Source organism: Bos indicus x Bos taurus, chromosome 28 (assembly GCF_003369695.1).
Source record: "Bos indicus x Bos taurus breed Angus x Brahman F1 hybrid chromosome 28, Bos_hybrid_MaternalHap_v2.0, whole genome shotgun sequence".
NCBI lineage: Eukaryota > Metazoa > Chordata > Mammalia > Artiodactyla > Bovidae > Bos > Bos indicus x Bos taurus.
The window spans coordinates 40890427-40912519 of NC_040103.1; the positions used below are offsets into that span (position 1 = coordinate 40890427).

Here is a 22093-nt window from a genome sequence, read left to right on the forward strand (position 1 = left end):
TGAAATTAAGCATGCCCGAATTTTAAGCTCTCCAGCAGTGGGCTTCGTGCTGGCTCCTGATACATGAGGTAGCATTTTGAGTAATAATTAATTAGAGGGGAAAGCAGAGGAAGCAAGCAAAGGACATCAAGTGGAATTAGGATAATTCTGCCATTCACTTCATTTAACATTCAGAGAGGGCCAACAAAGTGACCGGGCTTAGAAAGAAAGCCGCAGGAAGCGTTCGGCAGTACCCTGATTCCTTCAGTCCCAAGTCCACCCAGGCCAGAGAGGCAGGAGTCCAACTCCAGACTGTCACTTCTTTGCCTTTAGATCACCAGGTCCCACCGATCAATGGCTCATAGGGTATTTCTAGTTGTCTGTTCCCAAACACTTGCGCGCCCTGTCTTCATTAGAAGGTCCTAACCCCTCATAGAGGTGTTTAGAAAATAAAGCATTGATTATCCCAGGCACCAAAAAAGTAAGCACATGTGCAAGCATATGCAAACAACACCTCCTCCAGGTGTGAACACATCCCCAAGAAGAGCAGCCCACCTCTGCAGAGAGCTGGAAATCTCTTTTATCCCTAGAGGCTTATGCCTGTCAACAAAGAGAGGAAACTTAAAAGGAAACAAACAGCAACAAAGGCCTGACTTTGCCACAGAAATCCCTGGCAGTGACTTATAAGCAGGCTTCCCTCTAGCAGCCCCAAGCCTCTCAGCATCTGGGCAGACGTTGCACCACTTGTCAGGGACCAGTTGGGAGCCAAGTTGTGCTGGGGGCTCCCCCTTTGTGGTATGAGCTGTGGGCCCAGCATCCAGGGCTTCCAACACCCATTCCAGCCATGCCCGAGCAGACAGCACCCGCGGCCCACCTGCGTCACCCCGCAGGGAGCCCTGGGCAGAGCTCCTGGGGCCCCAGGCCCCATCACCTACCTCGTTGATGAAGGAGTGCGCCCCCTGCGGGCTCAGCAGCAGGATGGCACGGCGCAGCGTATCCCGGTAGCGGTTCAGCTCCTCCGTCTTCATCGTGGTGAACAGGCTGGTGAACACGTGGCTAATGTTCTTGTCCACCTTTTGTAAAGACACGTCAAGGCCCAGCCTCGAGGCCTGGTCCAGAAAGCTTTGGAGCCCGCGGATATCTGAGCAGTGGAGAAGAGGAGGGGAGAGAACCATCTTTAAGCAGGAAGGGACCTTGGAGGGTGTCTAACACTACTACCCCCCATAAAAGCCTTCCACAAGGACTCAAGTCTGCCTCCGTGGACCAAGGAACAAAGGAATGCAAGACGTCTATTTGGTGCCAACATTCTATACCAGCATCCAGCCCCTGGGTAAGTGTCTCCCACCGCTGGGAGCACTTCCTGCCACCAACAGGTTCTGGAGCCAAAAAGTGTCCTGCGTGAAAATTTCCCTTTCTCTCCCGATTTTTTTCATCCAATAGGAGTGAAAGTCCTGGCAGTTCTGTCTTGGTTGCTATATGTGGTGGTGGCCCCTAACCCTGGACCCCCAATCCCTCTACCTGGCTCTGCTCCCCAGGGCTGTGACTCCTTGACCCTCAGTGATGAGCTAAGGCCACTGACTGACCTGGCCTTGCGTGGTTCCAATCTTGGTCCCTGCCCCAATCTTATAATTGAATACCCTGTACCCTCACCCCCCAGCCCTGAGGTCTGGGGCACGGTCTTGTTCCAGAGACTTGATTTTCCTAGATGAACTTTCCTCATCCCCTCTTTTTCCAGCTGAAGTGACTGCCCCTCAAGTCCAATGAGAACTGCACATCCTGACTGGATCAGGGGTGAGCAGGTAGTCCGGGATGGTCCTGGACTGGGCGCCATCCTGGCATTTTGGTGGAGCATCTGAGAGACAGGTCTGCTGTTTCCCCTGCGGTCACCAAGAGGGCAGAATGAAAGCCCAGGGCGGGAGGGGACCATGAGGAGCTGGAATAAATCACCAGGGAGCAGGGGTCCAGAAGGAGTTTGGGGCCCAGCTATGTCGCTCATTGGTGAAAACTTACTCTTGTGATGGCAAGCACTGCTGAACATTTTTTAATTAGGACCAAATCTCTCAGCAGCAGCCTTGCATGAGCATCTGACTTCTCCAAAAGGTGATCTGCCCAAAAATGGACCCAGCAAGCAGGTCCGAGAGTAGGGTACAGTCCTGCTGATGTCATTCAAGCCTCTGGATCCATCTGTGAAGCCTGCTTCCCCTGGACTGTTCAGTTTCACGAGTCAAAAAACACCCTTTCCCACCTGAGCCAACTTGATCTGGATTTCTATCTCTTGCAGCCCAGAGTCTCAGTTCATAGGCCACTTTTTCAGACCTGGGATGTTTCCTTCATCTGGTCCATATCTGTATCCCAGCTCCCAAAGGCAGGCCCTGCCCGAGCCACCTCCTCCAGGGGACACTCTGGGCCAGCCTGAATCACACAAACTGTCCTCCTCCAGCACCTGGGCTGTCGATAGGCTTCCCTGGGCACACTCTGGCCCAGCCAGTCACCCAAATTCAAAGTATACAGTGTTAATTCAACCCAATTGTTTTTCCAACCAATCTTTTTTTCACAAACTTTCACTTCATGCCTATTCCACAAATATTCTTGAACTCTACATGTGCCAGGCACCATGCAAGCTGCAGCATGCAAGCAGTGGTCTCTTCCCTGCCCATCTTGCCAAGAGGTCAGGCTCAACAGTAAGTCTAGTCCTAGCTGGATATGACAAGAATGGCCATGGAAAGCCAAGCGCAGTGCCAGGCAGGAAGCCACAGCATCGTGGAGTCATAACTGGGGCTCCGGGGGGCGGGTGCACAGGGTCCCTATTTCCCGTCACGAGGGGAAGCCCTGGAACAGGTCTGAGCACCTGCTGCAGGCTCAGATGTGTACAGCCTAGAGCAGCCCCTTAACACCCGGGCAAACCATCCGTCTACTTTGTGCCTCAGTGTTTTCATCTGTCTGCTGGGAATGAAAGTCCCTGACTGTCATTTTCAGAGGACTGTGAGGAACCACAGTTCATGAAGCTACCCCCTGCTTGCATCTCAGGGGCCTGCATCTGGGATCCACAGAGAGCTGACCTCCTAATCATCCATCAGAGGACACGGCAGTCCCCAAATGAGAGCCCGAGAGATCGCAAATGTTTGACTGACATTCATGCTCATGTGTTCTAGCCCAGCCATGACCTCAGCCAGCATTGTCCATCATCAGCCTGGGCCCCGGAGCACAAACATGTGCCCAGAGATGCCTGCCTGACAAAGCACGAGGGTTTCAAGGGTACCAAGCAGCAGGATGGGCCCTCTGCATCAAGCCCCCGAACTCCCCCGCAAAGGTGACCAGTGGAGGACCACACAGTGGCTTACATCTGCCCCAGCATCAGGGGCTCCCAACACACAGGCTCTAGGCTGTCAATAACCCTTGGATCCCCCAGAGAGGCTATGCAGTCCCCACCAACCTGCTTGGGACCCTAGAGATCTTTAGCCTTAGAAAGAAAAGTGTGAAGAGGTTCTTCAGAGCTTCTTCACCCATCAGAGGCAATAGCAGGACACATGGGCAGAGATGGCTCAAGGACCAGAAATGCAACACCCCAACTTGAACAATTCAGGGCCGGTGTCAACCCTGGCCCCTCCCTCTCCTGAGCACACGGCACAGTCCGCGCCTGCTAAGGGTAAGCTTGTGAATATCTCAGTACCCAGCAAACACCCACGTTCAAATCAGCAGTGGCCTCCTGCGCCAGGCACGCAACAGCTTGTGCCCAAATGATCCATGATGTTCCCCCCTCAATCTGGGCTGTTACTAGCCACCTGTAGCTATTTAAATTTAAACTTAGTTTCATCAAAATTAAATAAAATCACACATTCAGTTCCTTGGTCACACTAGCCACATTTTAAATACTCAATGGCCACATCTGGATGGTGGTTACCATATTGAATAGCACAAATATAGACCATATGTGATGGGTCATCTCAGAAAGTTCCAGTGCAGGTCTGCCTGAGAAACTGTCTTTTAACCAATGCAGTGTAAGCAATGGTCCAAACACAGGAGACGAGCTGCACTCGGGCCTCCCTGTTACCGTGCTTCTTGCCCTGCCACTTTGAAGACCCTTCCAGCCCCTACACACAACCACAGGACCTGCTTTGACTCATAAGACCGCTACTACTTGGTACAAGCAGAGGTTAGAGTAAGTGGGCATTTCTGTGTCCACCCTCAGACTCTGCCACCACCAGGAGAAGAGCCCTCGGCTAGCCTCCAGAGGGCTGCAGACACATGTGGAGAAGGATCAGGTGGACCAGGCAACTACCCCGGGCTACGTGAATTCAGATGCTCCAGGGAGACCAGAAGAGTTGGACACAACTGAGCGACTGAACTGAACTGAACTGAAGAGATCTACAGACTCACACACACATACAAACACACACACTCACAAATACACAAAAACGACTATTTATAAATGACTTGTTCTAAGCCACTAATTCCGGGGATGGTCTGCTTCTCAGAAATAACTAACTGATAAACCAAATTCATCAGATGCATCATATCTAATACGCCTTATGAAAAGTTCACTGAAAGAGCAAGACCTGTATCATAAAAAGTCACTCCAACACACAGCTTCCCCACATGGGGTACTGAGTGTTAGCCAGTCCAGGGAGGACACTGGTAGCTTCTGAAGCCCTATCCCTTCACCTGGACACTTACAGTCCTCACTGCCCCATGGCCTTGGCTCTGACCCAGATCTGAGCATAGTTGATGGGACTCGCATGAAGGTAGTACTCTGAGATCCACCATCTACCAGCTCCCACCCCACTTTCGGTGCCTTTCAAGGCCACTGCAAATCTTTAAAGTGGCAGAGACTGGCCACATCTGCAGAGCCATGCTTTACATGAGCATATGTGCAATGAGGGCTCCAACATGGCTGTGTGTGCGCCCACAGGTCCATGAGTCTGGTAGGGGTCCAGGATCCTCATGTGTCACGCCAGCATGACCAGTTCTCACAAGCTGGGGGAGAAGTCCACTCCAGTCTCTTCCCTGAGGTCCCCCTGCCAAAATCCATCTCAACTCACAAGACTGCTTCATTTCCTCAGGGAATAGGAGGTGCCATATGGGGTGGCAACTGTCTTGGGACCCACAGGTACACACAGAGGCATGCACACACAGAGAACACAAGCCCACAGAGCTCCCGCACTGCAACCCCTGAGCTGCTGGGTTTCCGCCTTCTGTTTGGGCAGCCCCTGATGGAGCCGAGCCATCAGAGACAGTTTAAGCTCCCTGCCAGCGGCTGGCTCCTCATACCTGGAATAAGTGATGCAGGTTGAAGGCAGCGCTCCCATGGGACCACAGCCCCTGGCTACAGCTGCCTGCTCCCACTAGGTTGAAAAGGTCAGCTCTCAGCCTCTAAAATCAGCGCTCAGCTGCACTTGGGAGGGTGGCTGGGGACAGAATGACAGTCAAGAGCACAAGTAAACTTTGCCGCCTGCCTGCTGTTCCCCAGGAATGAGGCCAAGGAGGCCTGCTTCTCCAGCAAAAGTCCCTTCCTCCCTGTAAGACTGAGTTTGTAACGCCACCCTACCCCCATCCCCCAAGAAAGTCAGCTGCCCACCGCTGCTCCCCAAAAAGGGAGAATTCCCCAAGAAGTTAGATAACCGGAGAGATGGGGCTGCTCTCAGGGTACCAGAGTGACCATCCCAGGAGCCCCCTGCCCCCTACAGAGGTCTGGACCTTGGCCCAGGCCCTTCCACTGGGACCTCTCTGTGCAGACCGGCCAGCCCATCCCACCTTCACTGGTGCAGCTCCTCCAACCAGACCCATCTCCACTAGAGAGGGAGACGATGGGGCCAGAGGGGCCTCCCGTCAGCCCCAGAAAGGGCAGGAGGAGGCAAATGGCTAACAGCTCTCCAAAGTGGCTGGGCGGGGGAAGAACCATGAACAAGGACATTGTCATCACCCACAGGGATGACAGAGAGAGGCTCCCGGGAGAGGCACCCTGCTCCCCAGAGAAAGGAAGCAGTTTAGGGAACAGGGGCAAGTACATTCCTGTGAGGAATTTGATGTGAGCACCCCAGGATGGACCTCAGCTGCACTGGCCCACCCTCAAGGGACCTGGTCCCCAGAAGTCCATCCAATGCAAGTCATCCTGTTGACATTCATTCATCCCTTCTTCCCTCCAACATTCACAGAGAGCTTTCTCTGTGTTGATCCCCCTCCTAGGGGCTGGGGCACAAGAACAAATGAGCCCATGGTCGTCCTGCTGGCACAGGACTTACATTTCAGGGGCTGGAGAACAGACTGGAAACAAACAACATGCCTAGTAGGTAATTTCCAACAGTGGTGTGAGTGCGAAGAAAGTAGAGACTGGGGTTCAGGAAACTGCTGGCAGAGTCAGGGTGGGAGCCAGTCCTGGAAACTGCCAGGGGAAGAACACTCCTGACCAGAGAGAGCACGTGAAAAGCTGCAGAAGGAAGCATGTGGGATGCAGAACGAAGAAGGACCTTGCTCGCCCCATGATGGGGATTGGGCATAGGGAGGACTGGAAGTGTGGAGCCGCCAGGCAAGGAAGCCGGAGTCTCCACCACCTGCAGGGGAGGAGGTGAACACAGTGCCCGAGCCCCAGGCCTCCCCTGCCCCATCTCTCCTCCCCTCCACGGACCAGCTTCCGAATGCTGGGCCCAGGTCCCAACACTCACTTCTCTGCCTACCACCACCCACTCCACAGTGCTCTAAAGCTCTTGCAAAAGCCATCAACCAACAGCAGCCCTTCTCTCTCTTCATTTTCCATGGGTTCTCCAGAACACCCAGCCTGTGACCACCTGACCTTGAAGCCCTCTCTCTTCTCTCTGGGCCTCCAGACGCTCTCGGGCTCCTTCGGCTCCTTCCTATTTCCTCTTGCTCACACCCCCACATTCCTGAGCCTCCCTGTAGTATCACCCATCAGCCGGGCTCAGGGAACATCAGTACCAGACACCCAGGCTGGCCAAGGGCTCTCCTCTCCTCCTAAACATCCCAGCGCAAGCCCATCTCCATGGCCCCTTCGCAGGTTCTGGCACCATCATTTCCTCCCCGGGACTTCAGCCACAGCCTCCTAGGAGGTCCCCCTGACCCTGTGGCCCTCCCCACCAGTGCCGTCCGCCAGGATGTTTGCAGACTTCACATCTGCTTATGATAAAGCTCTCCTCTAAAACTTTCCATGAATAATACATTTCTTTTAAATTTGCCCAGAAATTAATATTCTCAAAAGAAGCCATCAATCACAAACAAACAATAAACCTTCAAGAGACTTTATTATTGAACATAAATAAACTCCATACATCTTAGTCTGATACATAAGAGACTCTCTGGTCTTAGCAACATTTTTTAATTTTTACTTTTGTTATCACCATCACCTGCCTCCACCAACAGAAACCACACACCCAAAATCCAGAAAAAGAAGCTCTTTGCCCTTCCCTGGACACCCTCCACACACACACACACACCTAGTACACCACCACAGCACTCCCATATACATCCCCCATGTGTGCACTTACACTCTCAGCTGAGATTCACCCAGTTTGAAATTTACAGAGCCCTACCCTTGCATCGGGCTTCCCTGGTGGCTCAGATGGTAAAGAATCTGCCCGCAAAGCAGGAGACCCAGGTTCAATCCCTGGCTTGGGAAGACTCCCTGGAGAAGGGAATAGCTACCCACTCCAGTATTTTGCCTGGAGAATTCCACAGACAGAGGAGCCAGGCAGGCTATATGGTCCATGGCGTCACAAAGGGTCGGACACGACTGAGCTGCTAACACTACTACTATCCTTCCATCAAGGCCCAATTGAAACCATACCTCCCTGCAGGCCATCTCAGATCCTCAAGTCAGAATTCATATGTCCCCCAAGTTTCAAAGCTCGAGGACCAGGGAAGCAAGAACTAGATCTCTCTCATGTCTTTGTCCAAGCCCAAGTCTCCATGCCTAGCACAGAGTCACGTACAGCCAAAGTCAGTGGAACAAACTGAACCAAAGCAAGAACCAGGCTAAAACCCAGGGCAACTTCACCAACAATGTAATTGTCCTGTATCCGATGGAGGCAAACAAGAAATTGAAATTGGGCAAGCTTTTTCCCCCCATAATTTAAGGTTATATCTCTAACTATCTCACTACTCCTTCAGGGGGAAAAAAAAATCATATAGTCATGAGTATTTTAAATACTTTCTGAAAAGTAATTGAAATGAAAAGGACACATTTCAAATTGCTTCCTATACCATTTTCAATTTCCAAGAAATGTCCAAGCACTGAGAGTACTTATAAAGAATATTTTACCATCTGTAATATACATATGTATGTATAAAGGCTGCCACTTCATACCCAGAAGTTCACAGTTAGAAGTGTTTGGGGATTTTTGGCAAATTTTCCAACGCTGAGACACAATTTTCATTCTACTGACTTTTTTAGAAAAATTCCTTTTGTATTTGGCCTCCAAATACATGGTTCAAATAGTTTACCCAAATTCAAATTCATCTCCAAGACCTCTGCTCAGGCTCCTCTCTCCCCGTATTGCTTACTCCCCTTCCCAGCACCAATTCAAAATGCCACCTTTCATGTCATTCATGGAATAGCTACAGAACCGGGGTGTGACGGAGGCTGGGTTTGCAGAGGAGGAAGCACCCACAATTTCCAAGGTAAGAGATCACAAAGACCCGCCTGCTGTGGCTTCGATCAGAAGCTGATGCCCTTTCCCTCTTCTCAGAATCCACTTGGTGCCCCACCTCCCATACCTCAGCTGCCCAGCTGTGGGTCCCTGACTCCCTTATCCCCCTCTCCTTCCTTGACTATTTCCTGACCGCCTCTCTGGGAACAGCAGAACCTAGAAACTTGACAGCCCTGTCCTCAAGAACTCAAGGAGCTCTCAGTCTTGCATGTAAGACTGAGCCCGCAGCAGAGAGTGGCTCCGCCCCACCATTCACTGAGCACCGCCCACAGGCCAGAGCAGAGTGGCTCCGCCCCACCGTTCACTGAGCACCGCCCACAGGCCAGAGCAGAGAGTGGCTCCGCCCCACCGTTCACCGAGCACCGCCCACAGGCCAAGAAACACAAGAGTGTGCTTCATTTGCAGACTGCATTTCACGGATGCATTATCAATCCGTGTGGGTGTGATAAAAGCCATCTCCAGGGAAGTCAGGTGGTCACAAAGCAGGCCCATGGGAGTTCAGCAAAGAGAGGAGCAGACACCCACAGGTGTGGTGCATCCAGCCGGCTCTCAGGAAAGCAGGATGCAGGCCTCTCCCTGTCATGAGGTGACAAGGTCACCCCAGAGCTAATGCCCCCAGGGCCCAGGCAGGGGCTGACTACAGGTGAGCAGAAGGGCCCTCAAGTGCTATCCCCCCTTTCGTGGTGGCACAGTGCTGTTGTTCTATGGCTTCTTGCTGAGGTTCTCATCTGGGAAGAAGGTCTTCCCTGTCCTGGTCACAATCTCAACTGCTCAGCTGGCCCTGGGAGTCCTTCAGAGTGACTTCCCACCCCCAACTCCCCAAAACCCTGCCCTCTGTATTAACCATGTCTTTTATTTTTGGTATTCAGACGCTTTGACATGTGGCACTTTGCTGACCCTGGAGAACCGCCCCTCAGAGGGATAATCAACTCTTAAAGATAGTAAACAACTTGCCCCAAAGCACCCCGTTCATATGTAAACCAGCCACCCCAAAGCCCACACCCCGACCACCTCCTCCATGGGACTCCCACATTTTGAGCCACTATTCACCTGCTCCAGTCATCTCAGGACCAGGTACTAGACAACTCAGGACACCCCATGCCCCAGAGTCTGCCAAAATTATTCCAATTAGCCAACTCTGCGGAGAAGGCAATGGCACCCCACTCCAGGCACCCCACTCTTGCCTGGAAAATCCCATGGACAGAGGAGCCTGGTGGGCTGCAGTCCATGGGATTGCTAGGAGTCAGACACGACTGAGCGACTTCACTTTCACTTTTCACTTTCATGCATTGGAGAAGGAAATGGCAACCCACTCCAATGTTCTTGCCTGGAGAACCCCAGGGACGGGGGAGCCTGGTGGGCTGCCGTCTATGGGGTCACACAGAGTCGGACACGACTGAAGCGACTTAGCAGCAGCAGCAGCAGCAGCCAACTCTGAACCTGCTTACCCCACTTCACCCATTCTTTACTATAGAAATCACATAAAGGGCTCTTGCCCATAGTTTCCCTTCCCCAGCCTCCTGATCAGCCCTGGTGCCTCCCTCAGTGGCCACCTAAGGCATGGTGTACCCCCTCCATCTGGGGATTGTCACAAACTATCTTTTCAATGGGAGTTGTCTCCTGATCTGCCAGCCTTGTCTTACCTAAGTAATAACACAACACCCTTGGCATGGTGACCAGGGATACAGCTGAAGGAAAGGCACACAGCAGTGGCCCCACTGGCCACACTCCAGGGGCCACAGAATAAGCACAAGCAAGCATTCAAATCCCACCCTTCACAAGCCCCGCGACCGTGGGTAGCCACTTCTCTGAGCCCATCCCTTCATCTGCAAACAGGGCTAACCCCACCTGCCTCCAAGGAGCACTGTGATCCTCCACTGAGGATCTACCAGGGCACAGGGCAACATAGATGTTCAGTGGCTGCCAGCTCCCTCCCAACCTTATATCAGCACTGGAAACGGCCCCAAAAGGTTCCCAAATGAACAAATCATCTCTCTTGTTCTAGAGGCTCATCAAGAAGGGAGGTGCCATCCTGACAATCGAATGATACAATAGAAGACTAAAAAGGTCAGCTCTCCCTTCTGTGATAATGGAAATTCCAAAGTTGTAAAGTGGCTGAAGGGGAAGGGCTGACATTGAAAACTCTGTGAGAAAGAGCGCAGATTTCTGCCCATAATAGGGGTCAATAATATCCAGGAGCTTTCTGTTCAAACAGGTCTCAGAACAAGCCACGAAACCATACGTGAGCAGATTCTGTAAAGAAGAAAGAGTCGTCTGGAAAACTTCTTGTGAGCACATTCACACAGCATGTGCACACGCGTGTCATTTCAGACATAGAGGTCCATGTGTGAGCCTGACTCACACCCACTGTCTGGAGCCTGGCGAAGGAGGACACCGTGGGATCACAACATGCTCACTTCCCCCCAAACTCTATTCTTTTCCATTTAAAAAACAAACACAAGGGGAAAAACATTGTAAATAATCACGCTGGAAGACCGAGATTAAAAACAATTTAAAATAAACGTCTACTCTGGCACTTTGGAAAAAAAACATACCACGCTGCATTAAGTGCTTTGAATTAAGTAAATTACACCAAGTAACTAATTTACATAATGATCAAAATTTGCATTTTACACATGTTATGATGAAAATAGGTTTATAAAATAATCCCTCACCAACTTCTGTTCCAAGCTGGGTTCCAGTACTTGGATAAAATTCTGCAGTGTTGATCTGCTACTGTCTTTCATGTTTCAAATTTCTGGCTCCTTCAGTAGTTTTTCTTAATCTGGCAGGCCCCTTATTCCCACTGCAATAAATAGTCCCTCTGATTTGCAATTCCTTTCCATCAATGGACTGAGATCATATTTCTAAAGAATCCATAATACACTAATGATTCTTAAAATGTTCACAAATAAAGCTTGATGTTCCTGTCACCTCTCACTTACTAGGTATTTGGTATTGATTTTAGCAATTCTTCCTCCAAGATAGGTAGGATTGGCTTAAATTCCTTCACTTCTTGCACCAACAGACCTTTCAGGAAGGAACCAAGACCCCACTGAAAAAACTGGACATGCCCCGGAGGAGGCTGAGCACAAGGTCCCTAAGGAAACCGACCACCAGCCCCAAAAGGCCACCCCATGCCTTTAGGTCCCTAGAGCCTGGCAAGCAAGCCCAGAACCGAAACTCCCTCTCCTTTTGCTGCTGAATCCTTACATGTGTCTTTTATGTTCTCCTTCCCCACAGTCTGTGAGGAAGGGACTGCTGCTGCTGCTGCTGCTAAGTCGCTTCCATTGTGTCTGACTCTGTGTGACCCCATAGACGGCAGCCCACCAGGCTCCACCATCCTTGGGATTCTCCAGGCAAGAACACTGGAGTGGGTTGCCATTTCCTTCTCCAAAGCATGAAAGTAAAAAGTGAAAGTGAAGTCGCTCAGTCGTGTCTGACTCTTCGAGACCCCATGGACTGCAGCCTACCAGGCTCCTCTGTCCGTGGGATTTTCCAGGCAGGAGCACTGGAGTGGGTTGCCATTGCCTTCTCCAGAGGAAGAGACAACCATCCCATTTCACAGATGAGAAAACTGAAACCAGAGGAGTCCCTCCATCAACACCACACAGCCAGCAAGAGGAACAACCCACAATCATGCTTTGAGACATTTCTGGATGTTTTCCTGGACTCTTCTCAATTTAAGTAAGATCTGGAAGCAGACCTAGAAAAGTGATTTCCAGGCATTACGGATGTGAGAGTTGGACCATCAAGAAGGCTGAGCACCAAAGATTCATGTTTTCAAGCTATGGTGCTAAAGACTCTTGAAAGTCCCTTGGACAGCAAGATCAAACCAGTCAATCCTAAAGGAAATCAACCCTGAATATTCATTGGAAGGACTGCTGCTGAAGCTGAAGCTCCAACAATTTGGAGCTTCCTGATGAGAAGAGCTGACTCATTGGAAAAGACCCTGATGCTGGGAAAGATTGAGGGCAAGAGGAGAAGGGAGCAACAGAGGATAAGATGGTTGGAAGGCATCACTGTCTCAACAGACATGAGTTTGAGCACACTCCAGGGGATGGTGAAGGACAGGGAAGCCTGGCATGCTGCAGTCCATGGGATCCCAAAGACTTGGACATGACTGAGTGACTGAACTGCAACAACTGGAAGCAAATCTAGAAAAGTGATTTCCAAGTGTTTAGCCAAAAAAATCACATTTGAATGTCCAAGGGGCCCCCAAAGACAGTGACTTTGCTCCTTGATAATGCCATCAACAAACAACCTGCCTTGGAGGCATGGCAGGAACAAAGCCATGTGGTGAGGATGATGGAATAATCATCACAGTACTTGCTTATTAAGGCCTGATGTGCCAGCACCATGCTAAGCATTTGGCACATATCGTCTTACTTAATTCCCATGACACGCTAATGTCTGGCCAAAAGTCATCCAGCCCATTAGAGGCAGGATTGGGGTTCAAACCTAGATCGCTGGAGTCAGAGCTCTTTACCCGCATCTGCCAATTAGCCAACAGCTCCTGGGGAGGGATGGGAAGGAGGCAGGTCAGAGCCCCTGACCATGTGCACATGCAGAGGCAGGTCCCGTCACACACACTCCACCTGAGCCTCACACACCCCTAGGGCGTTGCCAGATGACACCCATTTCACAGATTAGCCCCCAGCTCTGAACGGAGCTGGTTCAACCCCACAGCCACACACTGAGTCAAAGACTCTGCTCTGTGTCACATCAAGGTATGGGACTTGCTGGTGGTAGGCCAGACCCCTACCCAAGCCTACAGAGTGATCACATTAGGTGCACAAAGCTCCAGAGAAGCTTCACAGCAAGCTGGCCAAATGCTAGAGTCTAGCTTTTAGAAACGGAAAGAAGATGGAAATGTGACGCATGCTATTACCAGCTGTTAATTTGCAATCAGTATTAATAACTGACATTACACAGTGAAATGCAGCATCTTCATTAATTTCGTAAATTATCACTGTGGGGAAAAGCCCATGCTCCTGGAAATGGCAGCTCAACCGGGTTGACTTGGAAACTGCTCTGAGCTGGGTTCCACATCTTCAGACCTGCTCAAGGCGGGGGGGGGGGGGGAGGAAGGCCGAGGGACGCCATTGGCTGACCCCAATCCTCGCTGCCCCCACCATTCCTCACTGCCCTAGGACCAGCAGCAGCCTCCCACCTCCAGTGCCAAGGAGATGGGACTGGCCTCTGACTCAGGCTTTCTGCAAGTACGTGTCTGATTGTCCACTGTGCCATAACCACTGTGGAGGCTTGAGAGAGGATCAGACAAGGAGCTCAATGGAAACAGACATGCAAGGCTTGAAGCTGCATTGCTGCTGCTGCTGCTAAGTCACTTCAGTTGTGTATGACTCTGTGCGACCCCATAGACGGCAGCCCACCAGGCTCCCCCAACCCTGGGATTCTCCAGGCAAGAACACTGGAGTGGGGTGCCATTTCCTTCTCCAATGCGTGAAAGTGAAAAGTGAAAGTGAAGTCGCTCAGTCGTGTCCGACTCTTAGTGACCCCATGGACTGCAGCCTCCAGGCTCCTCCATCCATGGGATTTTCCAGGCAAGAGTACTGGAGTGGGGTGCCATTGCCTTCTCTGTGAAGCTGCGTTAGGACCCATGAAAAATGCCCAAGAAGCAGTCTGTTTCCTGGGGCAGTGTTGGGGGAGGACGGGTCTCCAGGAAACCTTCAGAGAGCTCAGCCCTGGAGCCCGTACGCCTAGGTGGTCTTTCCCACAAGGAGAGACGTGTGCTCCAGGCCAAGAGAACATCAGGACCAAGGATCTCCTGGACCCTGGAGCCTGCCCAGACCTGCTGATGGCTCTGTGTGGCCGTGAGGGACACCGAGCCCGATGAGCTCCTGAGGGGGAGAGCCACAGCGGCATTCTTGGGACTGGCCAGAAAGCAGCAGGACAGAAGGACTGGCATCAGAGGGACCCCTGGGTCAGCTGGGACTAGGACTGTGGCCCCGGTCACACCATCTCCACCCTATGGCTTACTCCAAGTCTCTGATGCAGAGGCAGGACTGGGGGGCAGCAAAGTCAGTCGCTCTGGAGGCAGCCCGGATCCCCCTGTGTGCCTGAGTATCCGCCATGACCAGAGCCAGGCAGCCTGAGCAGCTGCGGCCCAACTCTTGTTGGGGCCTTTCCAAAGCAGGGCTCTGGCTCCCAGGCAGGAGAGTCGGGATTTGGAGCCTGACACTAGGAGATGGGCTCATACATGTTGTCATCTATAGCCTGATCATGCCTACTTAGCTCTCGGAGCCTCAGTTGCCACCTCTGTAAAATGGGCAGGGTGGGGCCTCCTGTGGGGACCACCACAGAGAGCACGCAGGAGGATGGATACAAGCGCCTGGACTAAAGTCTGCATGTGGGCAGGGCTCGGAACGATGGGCCTGTCTCCCCAGTGACACTGCCCGCTCCATGCCACCTCCAGCACCACCCTGCCCCTCCTGCTCCTCCACAGCCCCGGCTCAGGAAACCTCAGTCTTCACAGCTCTCTGCTGACCTCATGACAAATGTTCTTTTACTTATGCATTTAATTTACATAATGACCCCCTGATATTTACTCAGATTTAATTTGTTTCCTCTGGAACTTGCCTTTGAAGAGGCAGTGCCAACCACGGCTAGGAGTGAAGCGCAACACGGGGCTCACGGGTGCCCCTGCCCCTCTGGGGGCCTCTGAAGGCAGCTTCTGCAGCAGGACCAGTCTCTGCCCTCACACAGGCACCCGTGCGTGGAGCTTCACACCTCCCGGTGCCAGATGGGGGCCAGGCTGGTGAGGATCGCTGTCCATGAAGACCTCACAGTGGAGAGCAGCGCATAAACACCGGTCTGGGGAAGGATTCTCTGTGCCAGCCCCAGAGGGAAGTGTGGGCAGTGCCAGCTGAAAGGAGGGCAGGAGTCCTCCACCCAGGAAGTGGTGAAGCGGGGTGTGAAACTGAGCCAGAGGCAGTGGGTGTGCTGACGGCATCACCAGCGCCTTCTTTGGGATAGCAGAGTGGGGGTCCCAGGGGTGTCGTATAGATGAGGCTGAAGTCTAAGTCATGGCAGACCACAGAAAGCAGTGTGGACACAGCATGGGGTGGGAGAAAGGGTTGGATTTTGAAAAATCCACTTGACAATTCTGCAAGAGGGAGCGTGACCTGGAGGGCAAAGGGCCATCGGTCATAAAAATTTCCAAACCACCGCCCAGGCATGACCCAGTGGAGCCTGGACACAGGCAGGAGCACTGGGGTGGAGAGGAGGGCCTTTGGCTGCAGGAAAGGAAGGCGAGGGAGGAATAAAGTATCAGGGACACCAGTTATACTTTCCAGGCTGGTGGATGGGGAACCAAAGCAGAAATACAAGAGAGGGGCTCAGCTGTGGGAAGACAGACACTCAGCCCCAGACCTAGGCTAGGCGCACAGAAGCCCTCCCCTCTTCCCCTCTGCTCCGGAATGTTGATGGGACTGGGCCCAGCCAGGCTCTGCTGTGCTGGGCGTCTCAGTCTCCCTCGGATCTGAGCCTCTTCCCTCCTAGTTCTTGGGCTGGAGCCTGCCCCTGATTTTGTCCTTTAAAGCTCATGTTTTTAAATAATTTTATTCTGTTCTTTATTGGCTGTGCTGGGTCTTCATTGCTACACGGGCTCCTCATGACGGTGGCTTCTCTTGCTTCAGGGCACAGGCTCTAGAGCGTGCCGGCTTCAGTGCTGGTGGCGCACGGGCTTAGCTGCTTCCCGGTGTGTGGCCTCTTCCCGGGCCAGGCGTTGAACCCACGTCTCCTGCCTGGACAGGCACACCCTTCACCACTGAGCCACCAAGGAAGCCCCGAAACGCATTGACTTTTGTGTATATACCCACACACTCATTCACATACACTTGCATGCTCACACATAAACGGGCACACTTGTGCTCACACACTCACACTCAGGTCCACATTCTCACATTCATGTATTCACATTCACACCTTCACACACACTCAAATACACTCACCTACACCCACATACTCACATTCATCTCACACACTCACTCACACAGTGGTATGCTGGAACCAGCCTGAACCATCTCATGAGAGGCTACTGTTAAATTTTCAGTTTTGTGAGCCAGTTACCCAACGCAGTCACTATAAATCAAATAACAACCATATAATTAAGCAAATTACATTACAAATAAAATTCACAAATACACAAAACTCATCACTTCCTAGTTATTTGGCTATACTTTACTATTATCTGTGTTCACAGAGCTACTAATGTCTGCTGTATCTGAAATACCACACAATGGTACATCATCCCTGGTGGCTCAGCTGGTAAAGAAAATGCCTGAAATGCAGGAGACCCAGGTTCAATCCCTGGGTTGGGAAGATCCCCTGGAGAAGAGAATGGTAACCCACTCCAGTATTCTTGCCTGGAGAGCTCCATAGACAAAGGAGCCCGGCAAGCTACAGTCCATGAGATCGCAAAGAGTCGGGCACAATTGAGCATCTAACACACACACATCCCTTCCCGATTACATGTTCAAGGACATCACACCACTCAAAATCAGCCACTGTGGGAGTATTTACACCCCAGGAACCAGCGAAACTATAGTTTTCTGTTTCCTTGGAAAGCCATTGTTGAACACTCACCAGCACACCAGGGCTCACGACACTCACACACATTCATCAGCCCCACTCTCATGTATGCACACCTGCACCCATGACCCACTCACACACACACTCACACTCACACAGGGGCACTCAGTTCATGCACACACACTCACACGGACACACACAATGCACTCCCACTCTCTTACACACACGCCAGCAGTTCATCTCCCCTAACACCACGCAGATGGTCAGAAACCACAGCCGTGCCCGGGAAGGAGGAGAGAGCTGTGCCCTCCCCTCACCCTGGCCTCCCCCACCCTCCCCTGGGTCAGGGAGCTGACTCCCAAAGATGGTGCCTGTGCAGCAGCATCCCCGCACCACCTGGAGGGCGCCTCCCTTGGTAATAAAAGCAGGAGGATGGCAGAGACCAGTCATAACAGAGCCAGGGGTCCACAGAGACCAGGAGCTCTGCGAGAATGGGTGGGACGGCTGGACACCCTGGCCCAGGCAAGTCTGGGAACAAGCACAGGTGGCCAAGGGCTTCTGTGGCCCCATGCAGGCCTGCTAACCCCCCAAATTAAACCCACATCTATATTAATTAAGAGTCAGGATCTGCAGGCTGAACGGAAGTGCCAGCCCATCCATCACAAGCTAGTTAACTCCCGCCAGAACTTCTTGGGCCAGATTACAAATGGGATTCAGGGTGGGGGCCGGGGAGGCAGGGTATTATCCTGAAATATAATTTGAACTTTCCTTCCAAAATACCATCCTCAGGCTGATCCATCACATGCCCACGCCCGCCTGGGCCCATCACAAGCGAGGCCTGGACTGTGGCACCATCCATCACCAGGCTCTGGAAGGTCCTGGAAATGCCAGGGCTGCTCCAGGGCTCAGAGGAGGGTGGGGACAACTAGGCTAATAGTTTGATCAATGCCAGTGGGGCAGACCACAGTGACAGAAACGTGGCCGCCAGAGCCAAGGTCAGTCCTGCTCCTCCTCCCAAGGGCAAACGTCCTCCCGGCCAGGAGCGCTGGGTGGGGGAGGAGGGGCACAAAGACCAGTCTCAGAGTATCTCCGGTGTGCTAGCCCCGCACGCTCCAATTCACGACCTCCTCACAGCCTGCCTGTGAAGGCAGTATTCCTATTCCTGGCTTACAGATGAGAAAAGGAGTCCAGAGAGCTTCGGTCACTCCAGAAACAGAGCAGATCTGACTCCTCCGGACTCTGCCGCCTCCAGAGGAATGAATACAACAGAACGTCAAGCCCCAAGGTCCACAGTCCATGCCTGGCCTCCAGGAAGCCCCCTGACTTGTGTGTGACTCTGGGCCGGCCACAGCATCCCAGGGGCCCAAGCCCAGCAGCAGCAGCAGGTGTATCTGGTCAGAGGCTGGGGATTCTGAGCATCTGATTCATCACTGCGCATCCTGAGTTCCAGGCATGGAGCCTGGTGCCTAATATCAGCTCAACAAAGCGTCGTGGGGAAAAAATGTGCAAATTAATGAATTAAAGGCAATTCTCTGTCCAGAGAAGGAAGTCCATGTCCAAGAAGACACTCCTGGTTGAAGCAGAAGCCCACGCTAGAGCTGGGTCCTGCATCTGGAGAGGAGCAGCTGGCAGGGCTGCCGTTCGTAGGCTGGCGTGGAGCACATGCCTCCGCCCACCATGTCCTCCCCAGGAGCAGCAACCCTGGGGGACATCCTGGCAGTGCGCCAGGCCCTGTGCCCTGTGCCCAGCTCTCCCCATCTCATCTACTCACCCCAGCAAGGCAGTTCTATCATCATCCCCATTTTACAGATGGTAAAACTGAGACTCAAGAATGGTAGGTGCTAGAGCCACCACTCCAAAGCCTCTGCCCTTAGCCTCTCTGCTTTATGCGGATGTATCTGCCACACAGAACCCCCTCATTATTATTAGCTCCCTCTGCCTTCCAGGAAAACCAACAGTTAAAATAAACCCATACTCTCCCAGGGTCCCCCTCTCAGGCCAGCACTCCCAGAGTGGGGACTGCCCTATGGTGGCCCTGGGACCAAGCTGCCCCCGTCTGCAGCTGGCAGCTCAGCGCCTACATTATGGAGCTCTACAGCTCCGGGTGGACAGCCGGCCTGCCATTCTCCACAGCAGCAGCCACGCAGCCTCTGCTCTGGGCACCAAATAGGCTCTTTCATAACCCACAGCTGCCTCTTCCCACAACTTTGCAAGAGCAGTTAAAGATGCAGCTTCCAATTCTGGGTCAGAGTTTTCATCATGATCCTAGTGATCTCCAGTTTGGAAGGAAATGAGAGCCCCGGAAAGCATTCAGAATTACTCCTACCATCCTGAAGCAGCAATAAAACTCCGTTAGGAAATGAAATATATGCAGCCGTGTCACCAGGACAAAAAGGAAATCCAGTTGTCTGTTGGCTGGCTCGAGTTCCTGGGCAATGGGAGGAATCAAAGCTCTGGTGTCAGGTCCCCTTCTCATCTCCGCTCCCTTGCCCTTTTCCTCTGACTACATACATCAGCAACAGGGATGGTCAGGTTGACGGTCCTCAGAGCGCTCTTCTGGGAGGGGGCATGGAGAGTTTGGTGTGGGGAAAGTCTTGAATCTCAGGTGGGGCTCCACCGTGTGCCCCTCAAGAAACCTCTGAGGGTCAGCTGCACAGATTTCAGGCCTGGGGAGGATAGGGAGGCAGAGAAATATCCGGAGGATGAGGATGGCTTAAAACGTTCAAAAGAGACCAGGTCTGCAGATGGGTAGGACCAAGCCCCCAGATACCCAGGGTCTGGTCCAGCCCACACTCTGAACTCACACTCCTCCTGGAAGCCAAGAGGTCAGAAATGAGAGATCACCACGCATGTGCTGAACTGCCAACTCTGTTATTATATTTTATCACCAACTCTTTTATTACATATAAGAATATTACATGTATTCTTAATACAATGAGGCAGAATCAGGATTTCAGAGATCAGGACCAGCATAGGATCCCAGACGGAAAGGGAGGGGGGATCTGAGATGACAGTGTTACTGTCATGATCCCTACAGCCAGTGGGGAACAGCACCTGCCAGGGGTTCCATTTAACTGGAATTCAGGAGTCAGCACCCTATTCTCTCCAAAGCCCTAACCAACCTCTTATCTCCCCTAGATGATATCATCCAATACTGTGGCTTCCAATACCATCCACGCCTGACTTACATTACTAGCCTGGACTCTCCCAGGATCTCCAGACTCATCTAGCCACTCACAAATAGGTATTTCAATAAAGAACAGAGTTTTGGACTCTGAAAGAAGGAGAGGGTGGGATGATCTGAGAGAACAGCATTGAAACATGTACTGTATGCAAAACAGATAGCCAGTGGGAGTCTGATATACGATGCAGGACCCAGAGCTGGCGCTCTGTGACAAGCTGGAGGGACGGTGTGGGGCGGAAGTGGGAGGGGGGCTCAGGAGGGAGGGGACATACGTATGCCTGTGGCTGATTCATACTGATGTACGGCAAAACCATCACAATATTATAAATTTAATTAAAATTAAATCATCTAATTAAAATAAAAATTTTAAAATCTTAATAAATTAATCTTTTAAATATATATTTCAAACTTATTTTTAAATTATTTTTTATTGGAGTATAGTTGCTTTACAATGCTGTGTTAGTTTCGACTTTACAGCAAGGTGAATCAGCTCTCAGTTCAGTTCAGTTCAGTCGCTCAGTCGTGTCCGACTCTTTGTGACCCCATGAATCGCAGCACGCCAGGCCTCCCTGTCCATCACCAACTCCCGGAGTTCACTGAGACTCACGTCCATCAAGTCAGTGATGCCATCCAGCCATCTCATCCTCTGTCGTCCCCTTCTCCTCCTGCCCCTAGTCCCTCCCAGCATCAGAGTCTTTTCTAATGAGTCAACACTTCGCATGAGGTGGCCAAAGTACTGGAGTTTCAGCTTCAGCATCATTCCTTCCAAAGAAATCCCAGGGCTGATCTCCTTTAGAATGGACTGGTTGGAACTCCTTGCAGTCCAAGGGACTCTCAAGAGTCTTCTCCAACACCACAGTTCAAAAGCATCAATTCTTCAGCGCTCAGCCTTCTTCACAGTCCAACTCTCACATCCATACATGACCACAGGAAAAACCATAGCCTTGACTAGATGACCCTTTGTTGGCAAACTAATGTCTCTGCTTTTCAATATGCTATCTAGGTTGGTCATAACTTTCCTTCCAAGGAGTAAGCGTCTTTTAATTGCATGGCTGCAGTCACCATATGTGGTGATTTTGGAGCTCCCAAAAATAAAGTCTGACACTGTTTCCACTGTTTCCCCATCTATTTCCCATTAAGTGATGGGACCAGATGCCATGATCTTCATTTTCTGAATGTTGAGCTTTAAGCCAACTTTTTCACTCTCCACTTTCACTTTCATCAAGAGGCTTTTTAGTTCCTCTTCACTTTCTGCCATAAGGGTGGTGTCATCTGCGTATCTGAGGTTATTGATATTTCTCCCAGCAATCTTGATTCCAGCTTGTGTTTCTTCCAGTCCAGCATTTCTCATGATGTATTCTGCATATAAGTTAAATAAGCAGGGTGACAATATACAGCCTTGACGTACTCCTTTTCCTATTTGGGACCAGTCTGTTGTTCCATGTCCAGTTCTAACTGTTGCTTCCTGACCTGCATACAGATTTCTCAAGAGGCAGGTCAGGTGGTCTGGTATTCCCATCTCTTTCAGAATTTTCCACAGTTTATTGTGATCCACACAGTCAAAGGCTTTGGCGTAGTCAATAAAGCAGAAGTAGATGTTTTTCTGGAACTCTCTTGCTTTTTCCATGATCCAGCGGATGACATGCACATATATACCCTCCTTCGTGGACTTCTTTCCATTTAGGTCACCACAGAGCACTGAGTCAAGTTCTCCAAGCTA

General features: G+C 51.5%; 1 protein-coding gene across 3 annotated transcripts in view; it reads right to left on the reverse strand.

Moving 5' to 3' along the window:
• The window catches only part of GRID1 (glutamate ionotropic receptor delta type subunit 1), a 686401-nt gene that overhangs the window by 475782 nt on the left and 188526 nt on the right, over window positions 1-22093 (reverse strand). For all 3 annotated transcript variants that reach the window (XM_027530481.1, XM_027530480.1, XM_027530482.1), the window contains one exon: window positions 915-1120. In XM_027530481.1, the coding sequence (XP_027386282.1) occupies window positions 915-1120 (206 nt within the window). The remainder of the gene's footprint in view (window positions 1-914; window positions 1121-22093) is intronic.